The sequence below is a fragment of the Arachis hypogaea genome, chromosome 14, assembly GCF_003086295.3.
Source record: "Arachis hypogaea cultivar Tifrunner chromosome 14, arahy.Tifrunner.gnm2.J5K5, whole genome shotgun sequence".
In the NCBI taxonomy this organism is placed as follows: Eukaryota; Viridiplantae; Streptophyta; class Magnoliopsida; order Fabales; family Fabaceae; genus Arachis; species Arachis hypogaea.
In genome coordinates, this window is record NC_092049.1 from 1,051,865 (window position 1) to 1,065,609 (window position 13,745).

The 13,745-nt window shown below is 32.5% G+C and overlaps 2 protein-coding genes across 4 annotated transcripts; both read right to left on the reverse strand.

Annotated features, from left to right (window-relative positions):
* Nucleotides 1-2,223: 2,223 nt before the first annotated feature.
* LOC112740837 (transcription factor MYB33-like) lies at nt 2,224-6,042 on the reverse strand. Its single transcript, XM_025789484.3, has 4 exons — nt 5,779-6,042; nt 4,929-5,293; nt 3,242-4,025; nt 2,224-2,634 (listed from the first exon to the last, which is right to left on the reverse strand). Exons 2-4 carry the CDS (start codon nt 5,277-5,279, stop codon nt 2,441-2,443), a joined length of 1,329 nt encoding a protein of 442 aa, XP_025645269.1. The 5' UTR covers nt 5,280-5,293; nt 5,779-6,042; the 3' UTR covers nt 2,224-2,440.
* A 2,624-nt stretch (nt 6,043-8,666) lies between these two features.
* Nucleotides 8,667-12,893, reverse strand: LOC112740838 (probable serine/threonine-protein kinase PBL2). 3 transcript variants are annotated; one of them, XM_025789487.3, is made up of 7 exons: nt 12,673-12,837; nt 12,535-12,559; nt 11,792-12,102; nt 11,554-11,689; nt 10,560-10,696; nt 10,328-10,451; nt 8,667-9,439 (listed from the first exon to the last, which is right to left on the reverse strand). In XM_025789487.3, the coding sequence occupies exons 1-7, from the start codon at nt 12,694-12,696 to the stop codon at nt 9,057-9,059; spliced, it is 1,140 nt and encodes a 379-aa protein (XP_025645272.1). In that variant the 5' UTR covers nt 12,697-12,837; the 3' UTR covers nt 8,667-9,056. The 3 variants fall into 3 exon arrangements, with proteins under 3 accessions (XP_025645272.1, XP_072071476.1, XP_025645271.1); XM_072215375.1 differs by having other exon boundaries at nt 12,387-12,559; nt 12,673-12,825; XM_025789486.2 differs by lacking the exon at nt 12,535-12,559 and having other exon boundaries at nt 12,673-12,893.
* Between the last annotated feature and the right edge of the window lie 852 nt (nt 12,894-13,745).

The window sequence follows — 13,745 nt, forward strand, 5'->3', positions numbered from 1 at the left end:
ATTCTAATGATAATGTCTTTCTCAATTTTCAACATAGGAACAATTAGCTTTGCTCCAAGCTGATAAGGTTCTTCTAATGATGATGCCATTGTCAAATTATTTGGAAAAGGAATGCCCAAATCGTCATTTAGAGATATGACATTTAGGCTATGTTTGTTTTGTTTCTGACAATATGATAAGATAAGACACTAAAAACAAGACATAAAGAGGATAGAGACACAGAATTTAGTATTTTTGTATTTTGTTTGGTGATAAAATAGAACAAATGATGAAAATCTAATTTAATCTCATTTTTTTCATTCAAAAAATTTGAGAAAAAAATATAATTATAAAAAATTAACAAAAATAATAAAAGAAAAAATAAATTGTGTCCCTTGTTAGTATCTTTGTGTCCTTTCTGAATGGATACAAAATACGTCTTTAGACACAATGTCTCTATTCATGTGTCAAACACGATTCTGTGTGTTTCTGTGTCCCTAATTCAATGTCCCATCTTCTATAAACAAATGCAGCCCAATGTTTGTCCATCCTAAATAACGAAATCGACTTCTAGTAGTTTTTGAGGAACTTAGAAATGGTTAAGGTTCACTCATGGAAGTAGAATTACAAAAATGTAAAGCAAAAATTTTGTTATTAAAAGTCCAAGTGACTTACTTCATTAATTATTGTATGAATGAAAAAGTGTCAAATGACTTTTCTATAACTATAAATAATGGAGTAAATATTATATATTCTATTTTTTTAATCAATTTTTCATTGATTTTCTTTTGGAATCTTACAATATAGGTCTACGAACTTTGTTAAAATGATTTTTTGTAATTATTAAATACTTACAAGAAAGCTTGTATGGTTGCCAATACTTGTTTTAGGGCTTCTTTGTTATTCAAGGATTATGTTATTGTTGACACTCATGAATAAAGATCTTTAACAAAATATTTTGTCATCTTTTATATTATAATATATTTTTCTTTATTTTCAGTCTTAGGTTGCAAAATTTTGAATTACTATTGAAGACAAGATAATCTTCTCCTAGCCATAAAGATTAATAAAATGGACCATCCACTACAAGAAAAAATGTTGAATTATCATCAGATTTGACAATAAATTTGTCCGGTAAAAGTTATATAGATTTTAGATTTTTTTATGATTTAATTCATTGTTTAGATCGAAAAAATTTGAAAAAAGAATATCTAAGATTTTTAGATATATCTTAATTGATTAATTTAAAAATACTTGTGAAAATAATATCTTACAACACATTTTTTATTAGGTGAATTCTACCTAACACTTCCTAAAATAACATATAAATTACCTCCTATTTTAAAAGGGATAAATGTATAATTTATTAAAAGATTAGAAACTGGTTTTTTTTATTTTACAAATCAAGTTAACGGTGACCCTAATCCTAAATTCTTCTTCCTCATTCTCTCTCAATGTCACTCAGCAACTCTTCCTCACCATCTAACGGCCGAACTCCAGAGTCCAAAAGTCACGATCGCCGGCTCCTCTGATTCGTCTCGCTAGCTTCGATGCGTCTCCAACACTGCGTCGTGGCGTCTGTGGCTCCCCTGCTCTGCGTCGTCGTGTCTCCTTACTCCGGCGCGTCTCTCGTCGTCCCGTCCTCGTCCTCGTCATCACCGGTGCTTGGACAGAGGATTAGGATACATCTTCTGAAAATGATTTGGGAAAAAGTCATGTTTCAATTTTTAATACTTTAAAAAATTGCATAATTACCCATTTTAAAAACTAATTTAATTATAAAATAGTCTAACCATGGCCTAATAACCAATTAAAAAGTGACACATTACACACGATAAATTACATATTACTTTATAAAGGGACGATAGAATTCACCTTTTTTATTATAGTATAAATTTCACCAAATATTAAAAACTAGATATAAACAAATTTTAACCGAATTAGTAGACATCGTTATGTATTATCTTCTGAATTCATCTCTTTCGTATACAATATTTTAAAGTTTGTTTTGCCACTTCAAAAAGTAAGTGTTTATAAAACGAGAACTAATTATTATAATCTTCGGTTGTTCTCAAGAGTCTAATTCAATCCATTCTCAAGCATTCTCTAATAATTTCAGTAAAGACTTTAAACATGTCTTTATTAAGTGACATGGGAAGACAGTGCATTGCACTTGTTTGAGTTAGTTAGAGCGTTTGAATTGATAAAAAAAAAAAAAAAAAAAAAACACAGTTGTTTGGGATGTGGTTCCAATATCACGAGCATTCAGCACCAAATGTAACATGTGACAACTTTGATATTGAAAGAAACAAAAATATCTAACATTCCTTAAAAACTCTTTATCCTCAAATAAATGATTGCTAGGGTGCCACTGAATAAAGAGAATTAACATAGTCTTCAAACTATTAACAAAGCAATCTTTTACGATTTATCTATATATATATATATATATATGCTAGTGCTAACCAAAAAATGTGTTGAAGGCATCTTTTCTAAAAGACTTATCGCCGTCGCAATTGACGACGCTATTCTCAAACCAAGCCAAGTCAAGTAAAGCATCGGGCCTTGTCACGTGTATTTGATTCATGTTTTTTTCATCCTTCCCAGAACAGTAAGTTGGGAACTCTGTGCCTAGTTCGTGCTTTATATTATGATCTGCCAAAACAAGAACATAATTTATTCATTAAATAAGTGCATATACAGATAGTCCATGTTGACAAACACAATTAAAAGGGTTTGACTAATAAATAATGATATATGCTAAGGTAAAGTATGTTTTTTGTTCTCAGCATTTTCGATTTTTTTTAAAATATCCTTAACGTTTAGTTTTATTCAATTTCTTCTTTAATGTTTTCAATATGTGTCAAAATTACCAGGTGAAAACTCAGGTGAAATCGATTTCACGTGAAGTCGACTGCACCTGAGTTCGACTGCACCTGAGTTCCACCAAATTACCAATGAACTTTAATTTCATATAAAACTTTAGGAACAAAATTAAAAATTTTTAAGGATAGTTTTGACACAAATTAAAAACATTTGGGACAAAATTGCATGAAATTAAACGTTAAAGATATTTTTAAAAAGGTAAAAACTCAGATGCGACTGTCTGTCGTTAGATAACAATTTAGTCAAATTTGTTAAATCATCTAACAACTTTCGGTTATCAACTTCATGTAAAAATATCTGCACCTGAGTTTTCACCTCTTGAAAAATATCGCAAACCTTAAAGACAAAAAATATACTTTACTCTATGCGAACTAACCCTGAATAGTTTCAACCCATTGAGGTCCGTCCGGTGAGCACATGGTTAGAACGGAAGCAGAAGATTGAGCCAAGGGGGAATACGGCTCCCCTGATTCATCCCATTCCGGCTTACACTTGACTGCTTCATCTGGTGTTTCTTGCACTTGAAAATGCTTTGTTGACTGATACATTATTGGTTCCAACAAACCGCTGCTCAAGGTATCAACAGACTCAAGTGAAGGAAGTGGGGAAGCAGGTGTGTCCCAAATGCCTTGTTGAGTCTCTAAGTATTGGAGTGAAGGGAGCTCCAACTTCATGCCTCCGGATAGAGGCATAGAAGATGAAGAAGAACAACAAGTATTGCCATTTAAGGGATCGCCATGAAACTGGTTGGTAATTTCATCAGACATGTAATCTTCTTCATATACCGGTGCATACTGCATTATTTCTGCTGATTCCCGAAGGCGCTTCGCAGGATGCATGATAGGAAACATGTTGTAACCATAGGATGAATCTGAACTCTGTTCAAACATGCTGTTTTCAGGCATGTCAAAAATTGATGGATCCTCGGGGATCTTAACATGTTTGAAATCTAACTCCGGTATATTCAACGTGTCTGTTTGTGAAAGATCGTCATGCTGGTTGACTCCGTCTGTCAACCTGCCAACATTTTGACTTTCTTGATTTCCATGCATCACCCGCAAGCATATGTCAGGAGGGTAGATTGGTAAACCAGACCGCTGCATTCTTTTAATTCTTGTGTTCCAATAGTTCTTTATCTCATTGTCCGTACGCCCAGGCAGCTGAAACAAATCTTTTTGTTAATTAAATAATAAAAAATAATAAATTTTAGAAAAAAACTCAAAACAGTCGCTGACAATTATCTCGAAAGACGAGATTCTTGACAAAAAACAATTATCTTGGGAGTCTCATTGTCCTTTCGAGGTAATTGTCAGGGATCGGATGGAGTATTCACTCTAAATTTTATTGGTTTATATAATACAAATATATAGACCAAAGCAATATTTTTAGAATATTTATAAACATCAACAACATATATTCATTATTCGAAAAGACTACATATATATTTCAAAATATTCACAAACATCGAATAGCAAAGAAGAAAACATAATATTGAAAATAGAAGGATTAAAAGCTAGAAAAGTAAAGCTAAAAGGAAAACAAGAAAGCTAGGATTAAAGGCACTAAAATTAAAATAGTAAATTATTATCATAAAGCTAGAAAATATATTCAAACCTTAGTTTTCTTGTTCTCTTCTCTATGTAAATTTAGTATTGGTTCATGAGAATTCAGCTTAAAAATGTACTTTACACACAACATTTTTATTAAAATGAAACAAAAACTAAATGCAACAGTAGTTGCATGATATGAATGTTAAGATCAAACACAACATATGGATTTACAACTCGGCTTTGTGTTATTTTGATGTCAGATATTTAGATTAACACATGGGAAAAGTCTAGGGCCAGCAACTTTATTAAATTCTGGCCAACATGTAACCAGCAAAGAAAAGTGAACCATTAGATGAAATCTCACACTATTAAAATCATCATTGATGACTATTTGATAGCTACAAATCACAAAAGTTAGTGCCCCTAGCTCTCCTCTTAACATATATTAAGAACAAAACTTGGGATATATAACACATTTCATTTCATCAACAAGTATTTTTTTAGATTACAAACCTCTGCAGCCATCCGTGCCCATTTGTTTCCCATCTTAGCATGAAGCTCAATGATCCGGCGCTCTTCTTCTTCGGTGAATGCTCCCTTTTTCAAATCTGGTCTCAAATGATTTGCCCATCGTAATCGACAGCTTTTACCGCATCGAGCAAGTCCCGAATTCCTTTGAACAGCGTTCCAATTCCCCTCTCCATGCTTCGTAACGTAGTCTACTAAAATTGCATCCTCTATTGATGTCCAAGGGCCTTTCTTGAAATGACCTTCTCCTTCCGTCGTAGGCTCCTCAACTGATGATGGTGACCGACGACTTTTGGGTACTTTTCGACCATCACCCATGTTCGTCATGCTACTCATGGCTCTCAATGTGCCTACAAAAAAGTACAAGTGTTTTACCCACAATTAAGTCAGTAAAGAAGTAGAGAATCTGGAATTTTGATCTTAAAAAAATTACGATCTTTCACTGTTTATTTCATAAGTGAAATTAGGATATTTCATAAGTGAAATTTAGGGAAAATATGAGAAAAAAATTATTCAAAAGTAAGAAATCACATCTTATATTCTAAAATAAAAATTCAAAATTTAAAAGATTCAAATTCGATAGATTGCAACTCAAAATCAAATTTCTGATATTCATTAATCTAAACAAAAAAAATTGAGTAAGATGATTACTCAGGTCTGCAATCATGAAAAGCTGAAGATGCAATTATTACTTTCACAATTTTGGAAAATCCATCGTTAATTAATGATCTGGAGCATGTAAGATCTAATAAAGAGTCCGTTACTTCAATAAATTAAAAAAAAAATTGAATGTTAAGGATCAAATAACCAAAATTGTTTCAACAAGAGGATTCACCTGAATTGAACTCCAAAAAATTGACATTCACTCATCAACAAAAGAACCGCAATATCTATAACCAGCACAAATTAACATTCACTCATCACTTAGCTACTATGAGATTTTAAGGTAAGAATAACCAATAAACCATTAAGAAAAAGGACTCATTTTTAATCCGAGAGCCATAGGATAATTAAGAAGATTTGGAATCACAATGCTGAAAAAGGAGAAAAAAAAAAAAAAAGAGAAACCTAGAAGAAAATTGATACGAGGAATGACCTTGAAATTGCCGGTGTTTTTCTTTTTCTTTATTTTTTTTTTAATTTTTAATCATTGAATAAAGAAAGAGAGAGTCAAGTGTAGATCCACACATAGAGACAGAAGATAGAGTATGAGCTTACACATAGAAGAAAAGTAACAAGAGAGAAAGAAATAATTTATTTATGGAAGTACTTTAATTTGTTTGAGCTTTTTTTTTTTTTGCAGTACAAAATGTTTGAGCTTATTATGATTATTATTAGGTTTTGAATTTTAATTTTTTTATTTCATAAGTTTTGAATTTTAAATTTTGTTAATTTAATTTTTCTTTAAAATGTAAATTTAATTTGAGTTTGGATGGTGCCTTAGAAGTAGGAGGAGAATATTTGATGGCAAATGAAGAGGAAAATCAGGAGAGAAAGTAGATTGGAAGAGAAGACCCAGTATACTGAATATAATTAAAAGTTATTTTATTTCAATTAATTTAGATATAGTATTACTTTTAAAATTTTATTATATAATGTAACAAATATTTATGAGACTTTTTTTTTTAGTAATTTTTTTAAGTATTCTCAAAAATAAAATTATTATATATGAATTGTTCACTCCTTTTAGATAAAGTAAATAATAATAATAATAATAATAATAATAATAATAATAATAATAATAAAATTATTAAAAATACTTAAAAAGAGTACTAAAAAAGTATGTTAAGTGACTGATTAAATTTTTAATAAGGTGGGTATAATATATTTTTATTTATCTCTCTTGTAGAAATATTTTTACAAGTTATTAATTTGTTCTTATTAGTTGTGTTTATTGAAAATTATTTTTAGTGTAATTTATCAAAAATAAATACTAAAAGTTTATTTAAAAATTATCTTTTAAAAACTAATTTAATAAATCATTTTTAAAATAAAAATTTTATCAAACTAGTCTATACATTGCTTCGACTTATATAGCTGCATTGCAACTAAATCGAAGCCATTGAGTTCGATTTAGCATAAAATCATGTTGCATGTAAATGAAAACCATCAAATCAAAACCATTGGCTTCGATTTACCATAGGAGCAATCAATTAGTATCAAATCGTGTCCTAAATCGAATTTATTCAATTTGATTTACATAAAAATAAGACTTGAGACATTGACGTAACCTTTTACAATTTGGAGAATACACCTAATTTTTTTTATTTATGGTTTATATAAGTAATTTGCCCTTCAAATTATTTACATGTAATTAAAAAAAATTAGAAATATACAGCGATATACATGCATATATTAAATTCTTAATAAATTTATTAGTTCATAAAAAATATATTAATCTAAGATAATAAAAAAAATATTTGTAATTATTCTCTCTTTATTTTTAACAAGATTAAATGTTGTTTTCTTATATATATTCTTAAATAATTATCTAATCTTATCAAAATGTTCGACAGAAGTGATAAATAAGGGTTAAAATGGGATGTGATTTCGTACAATTATCAGGATCGAGATGATGTTTTACTCTAAATTAAATGTGACTGGATGTGGTTCTCTCTCTCTCTCTATATATATATATTTATGAGTAGATAACCCTTTTCAACCATATTTGGACTTTGGTACAACCATTGGCTTTGTAGGCAACCTATTGAGAGAACAGATCCTCTCTAGTGGAGAAAAGACTGGATAGTGTCAATTGTTTAATTTAACCCTTCATTGCTCTTTCTCTTTTATATTTATTTTTTATCCCACTTATAAAATTAGGGAAAGTACGAGGAGTCAATGAAATATTTGTACAATGTGTACAATGGAGGTTTAGGGAGTATTAGAGATATAATCATTAGTGTTACATTTTTCCATCAGCTGAAACTTTTGGGATGAGTGGTATCATGACATGGTATTAGAGCTTTAGATCCGAAAGGTCAAGAGTTTGATCCTTGGTGAATCTAAAAATCAGTTTAAGCTTTTGGGAAGATGTTTATTATCCCTAGTACTCAGATGGTTATTCAGATAGTATGGAAGATGTTCATTTTGTAATTTATATAGCCGATTGTACACATTGTACAAATAAGCCATTGTGTCCCTAGCGAGACTCATAAAATTAATAGTGAGAGATCACACTTTATTCCCTCAAGTGTTCAAAAAAATTGAGAGAATCAATTTCCCTTATTGAGCCTTTTATTTTCAACCTTGGACTTTCTCATTTTGCATGTTCTTCATCATTACCTTCTTGGATATCTTAAGGGCTCTTTCAATCATGGGTTGTTGAAACGATTATTTGCTCTTCAATAGAGGCTATACAAGGCCATACTTAAAGGCTAACCCATCGGCCAAAGCATACACTGATTGAGTAGTTAAATATGTTACCTCTTAGTATATTACACTTCGATTTGAATCTTAGCAGTAACCAAATAGTAGATAGAACCATTAAATGTGTGTTTGATGCCTAAAATTGAAAACTGTCCAATCCATCCGACCCAAAGAAAAAAAGGTAAATCATACTATGTTATAACCTGTTCAGTGTTTGTGTACATTAAATGAGCGATATAAACAAATTGACCAGTACCATACTACCATGTTATAGGGCATCATTAATTCAATAGTTAGTTACACTGTTAGTGATGTTAGTTAGTTAGCTGTTGTTATGTTAGAAGAGTTCTGTTATTGTGCTTGGAGCTCTTATCTTCTTGTATAAATGATTTCAGCGTCCTCAAATCAAATTTAATAATAGGCCAAACTTTCTGGACAATAGCACATAGATGAAGAAAAACAGTATTCACAGAACTTATACATAGAGCTATTTCGTTACCTTATAAAAAGAAAAGAAAAAAAATATGCTATGTTTTGATTTTGCAGCTTCTGTATACTTCACTGTTCACATAACCCATCTCAAAAAACTTACAATCTAACTGTATTCTATTGTTCTTCCTACTCTCGGAACTCAAGCCTCAAACTGAAACACATATAGGGATGCTGAAGCATTCATGGAGACAAAAAGAGAAAACAAAACAAGACAAAACAAGATGCTGATCCGAAGTTTTGTATTTCGGTTTTTCACCTGTGCGAATAACCAGAGTGGTTGGCTGAATTACTCTCTGTACCTAATCGTGGCGTCCTCGGCATTGAATTCGACGAATTGAGTCCTTCTAGTGTTGCAAGAGCATCTACCATGGGTGGTCTAAGTTTTGGATCAGTGTTTAGGCATTGCAAGGCGAGTGATGCCATAGCTTGTGCTCCTTTCTTGGAGTATTGACCACCCAACCGAGTATCCATGATTCTCAGTACTCTTCGGTTATCACTCAGGAAGGGCCTCGCCCAATCCACAAGAGTTTCTTCTGAAAATCCAGGCCTATCATCTTCTAGTGCACGCCTCCCTGTTAATAACTCTAACAAGACAACGCCAAAGCTGTACACATCGCTTCTTGGGGTCAAATGACCTGTTTAATGAAAAGCTGACTTAGAACGAGGCGAAGGATCGATAAAGTTATATGAGAACTCAGAAACTATGATATGGCTTCCAATTAAAGGAAAAAAGTAACACAAGAACTATTGCCTGCTTTGATTGGATACTCTGAAAATTTAGTGATTAGTGGTCATTGAATATGTAAGTGGTTGAGCAGGAGTTATTATCGAACTCTGGCATTTTATGGCCAAAAAGAAAAGAGTTCCTAACTCTGGAGTTTGGAATCTTGAGCAAGAACATGGCCAGACACCTGACCTTGGTGTACTTATGATAATTTTGATAAGTTGCATAGCAGAATTATGGAATACTAAATCAATGATGTCTTATAGTTCTGTTTCTTGAAGTTCACATATCATTTTCAAACAAAAAGTTGAAGTAAAATAAGTCAGTCAAAAATCAAAACAAAATAACAAAGTTACACCAGAATCAATTTTAATCAAGTCCACAAATGAGGAAAGCATTGCAACTTGGGTATTCAAAAGTCAAAGACTACATTAAAAAATGTGTTTTCTCAATTGCAGTTAAAAATGAAGTAAGAATATGAAAAGAGGTTTGACATCTCGTGTTGTCAAACTCAATAAATATGATAGCTCATTATGGATGACAAAATAATACCTAATGCTAGGGAGACAATAACTCAGTTATCTTATTTAACTTAACATCCATAATATCATACCTATAACATCCATCATATACACTTCTTACATCTAATATTATCCAATTATTCCAGCGGTAATTAAAAAATGCAAAATAGGGTAGCTTTGGGTTCATTTGCTATTGTCTCCCAAACATTTTTTAATGCTTTTTTACACTAACAATAGATATCAGCTAATCAACAACGATATTCTGTTAGAAACGATACCTGTAGCAACATACTCAGGTGCAGCATACCCTTGAGTTCCAATAACTCTGGTTGAAACATGAGTGTTATCTCCAGTAGGACCATCTCTTGCCAAGCCAAAATCCGAAAGTTTTGCATTAAAATCCTACAGAAATACCAGGCTACCCTTTTAGAATGGAAACATAAAAGTAAATCAGAATATGTAGTCTTTACTCTTTATATATCAAGTGAACCAACTATTAATGTTCCTTACTGAATCAAGTAGGATATTGGAAGCCTTTAAATCACGAAATATGACATTTGCATCCAGGGAATGTAAAAATGATAATCCTCTTGCAACACCAACTGCAATATTGATCCGCGTGGCCCAGGGTATAGGTTGAACACCTTCTGCAGATATAAAAGACAGAATTTAAGTTACTATGATATATGGAAAAACAGAAATTACGGCTTAGCTCGAAGTAATTATGCTACAAACATGATGAAGCAGATTATAGCATTTTTTGCTTCATTAGAAATAAGGACATTGTTATGCTTTATTCAGACAAGCAAAGACAACTGAGAGATGGAATTAGAAAATATAGTGGAAATAAAGGAGATAAAAATATGGAAAATTTTCTTTCTGTTGTCCAAGGGATCAATAAATCACCGTTTGAACATGATTTCATAAAGACTATAACTACTTCCGAAAACAACATTTTTCTGGACTGTTTTTCAGAAACAAGCGTGAAATCCAAGTTTCCACCAAAGTTTAAGATCATTCTTTTGAAGATTTGTCCTGGTATCTACTGCCTAAAAATGATCCTTTTGGTAACAGAACATGCCTGATATATTGATCAAGTGACAGTTAATTATTATCCTATGTCTTTTATATTCAACAACTATATACAAGCTTTAATGTTCTTATTCCATTAGTCATGTGATAAGAAACTATGAACGAATATGAAATACGAAAGAAAAGAGACGGCGGAAACACAAAAAAGATGCGAAAATAGAACTCATAGAAAAAAGGATTTTTCTACTAGACCTCTAGAAAACCTGTTTTTCCAGCGCATGTACCCCCAAAAAAAAACTCACAGAACAAAGGATTGAGCCATCTTCCACCACTGTATAGATCAAACAACACAGTTGTTTACAAATCATTTGATATAAATCATTCACATTTGACATTGGCATATTCTCTGCATTTAGGGAAGCAGAAAGGGGACCAACAGAAAGGCCAAATAACAGGATGAAATGGCACTTACTTTTGAATAAATGATTCTCCAAGCTTCCTTTCTGCATAAACTCATAAACAAGAAGTCTGTTTTTACCCTCCAAGCAATAACCAATAAGTTTCACCAGATTTTCATGGTGAAGCTGCCCGAGATAATTGACTTCTGCCTGTCAACAAAAGGATGCAAATCAATGAAATCGAATCTGAAGCAAGATCAATGAGTTAAAAGGAAAATATAAGCTATAATTTAAGGTCCTTATTGTACATACAAGCCATTCCTTGTGACCTTGAAAGCTTTCTGGCTTAAGACTCTTAATGGCCACTACAATCCCACTCCCCGGTTTCGTTGGAGCATAGTTGTTCCCATCAATCCATCCCTTGAACACACGCCCGAACCCTCCCTCTCCAATTAAATTTTCTCGCCGGAAGTTCTTAGTGGCCTCCTTTAGATCATTGAAGCTGAAGGACTTAAGGTTAGTGGAGATCAATTTTCCAGCATTTGATTCGGATATTTTCGAATCGCCTTTTCGCATGTTAGAGTTTGGACTCCTATTCGTTTTACTTACAGGCTTCTTACTTCCTGTTACAAAATCAGACACAAATTTAGAAACAAAGATCAACATCTACCTTCTTCAAGTCAATTTCTACAAAGAGAATGCCAGAAGACCATCAAAATCTATTATTTTTATCCATCACTTATCCATCAACTCAATTCTTTTAGTCTAATTATCCAACAAAATACTTTATCCCGTACTTTTAAATATTGATCGCTAATTGATGGCAAAAAACAATAAATTCTGATGGCCTCTAACATTCCTCTTCTATAAAATGCAACAAAACATGAATCAAAGTCTAGTATCTAACTTAAATCTAAAATCTGTAACCAAGAGGTTTTGGGGCTGCAACAGTTGTGTAGTTTCTAGGTGACTTTGATTTGATTAGAGTGTTTTCTGAATGTTGAATAGATAGACAGAAGAGTAAAAAGCTGTTATTGTTGGAGATTCTTTGCAACCTGAATTGAAAAGCAGCCTCAGAACCTTCAATTTGGGCATTGTTGTGAGGAAAGAAGTGCACTCACTCAGGAACGGAACAGCTTATAAGCAATAACTCAAACGAAGGCAGCGAAAGAAGCAAAGAAGAAAGAAATTACCGGAAAAGTTAGAAGAAGAGACATGAGCAACGGGTTTGGCACTTCCACATGCGTTTCCCATAACGGTCTTTGCTGTTATTACACGGAACAAATCATGAACCGCTATATGTTATGGTGTTTGTGTGAGCCAAGCAAGAAGAAAATGTTCACGGCATAGCAGTATAGCACCTATAGTCCTATTATATTATAATAATAATACCTTAGCTGAGGTCTCAGGACGCAGGAGCTAGCGTGGTCAATTTGAGTTTAAAAAGTGATACATCCATGGGTGAAGTTGTTAGTTGAAAAACGTTAAATAATTTTGTAATAAATTATAACTTAAATGATATAGTGTGCGTTTAGATTGATGTTTGTTAAATTAGAGTTTGAATGATAATTTTTTTATATTTACTTAGAGTTTGTGGATTCGATTCTGACTCCTAATTTTATAAAAAATAAAAAATATTAAATAATTTAATATTAGTAATTTTATATGAAGATAATTGTTTTTTTTTTAAAGGAGAGAGCTTAACACATTAAGGTGGAACAAACAGAATCAAACCAACTAAAAACTAGACTTCTTTCAAAGAAACCTATCCCAACGATCCAACCTCCTCACGTCATCTCTGGCATAGCCATCAACAATTCTAGGGATGCGTACTTCTCCACTCGTCAACACCTTTACCCGCATTCTGAAAGATCCTCCTATTTCGCTCCATCCAAATGTGTCAGACAATCGCACAGAAGCATCTTAGGCGCTGCTTTCGGTCTTCTTTTCTTCTCGGCTCATCTGTCCAACTCAAAAAATGGTCCTTCACTCGCTCCGGGAATACCCAGAATCGGTCAGACACAGATATCCATGCACTCCACACCTACCAAGCAAAATCACAGCCGAGAAACAGGTGATGGACGTGCTCATCATCCTTATTACACAAGACACACTGCTTATCATCCTGGCTAAGAATTCCCAGACGGCTTAGCCGTTCTTTTGTATTCACCCTGCCTATCAGGACAAACCAGACAAACAGCTCTATTCTTGGTGGAGCCAACCATTTTTAGATGGTCTTCGTGAAACTGTAACTGGTAACATCTTC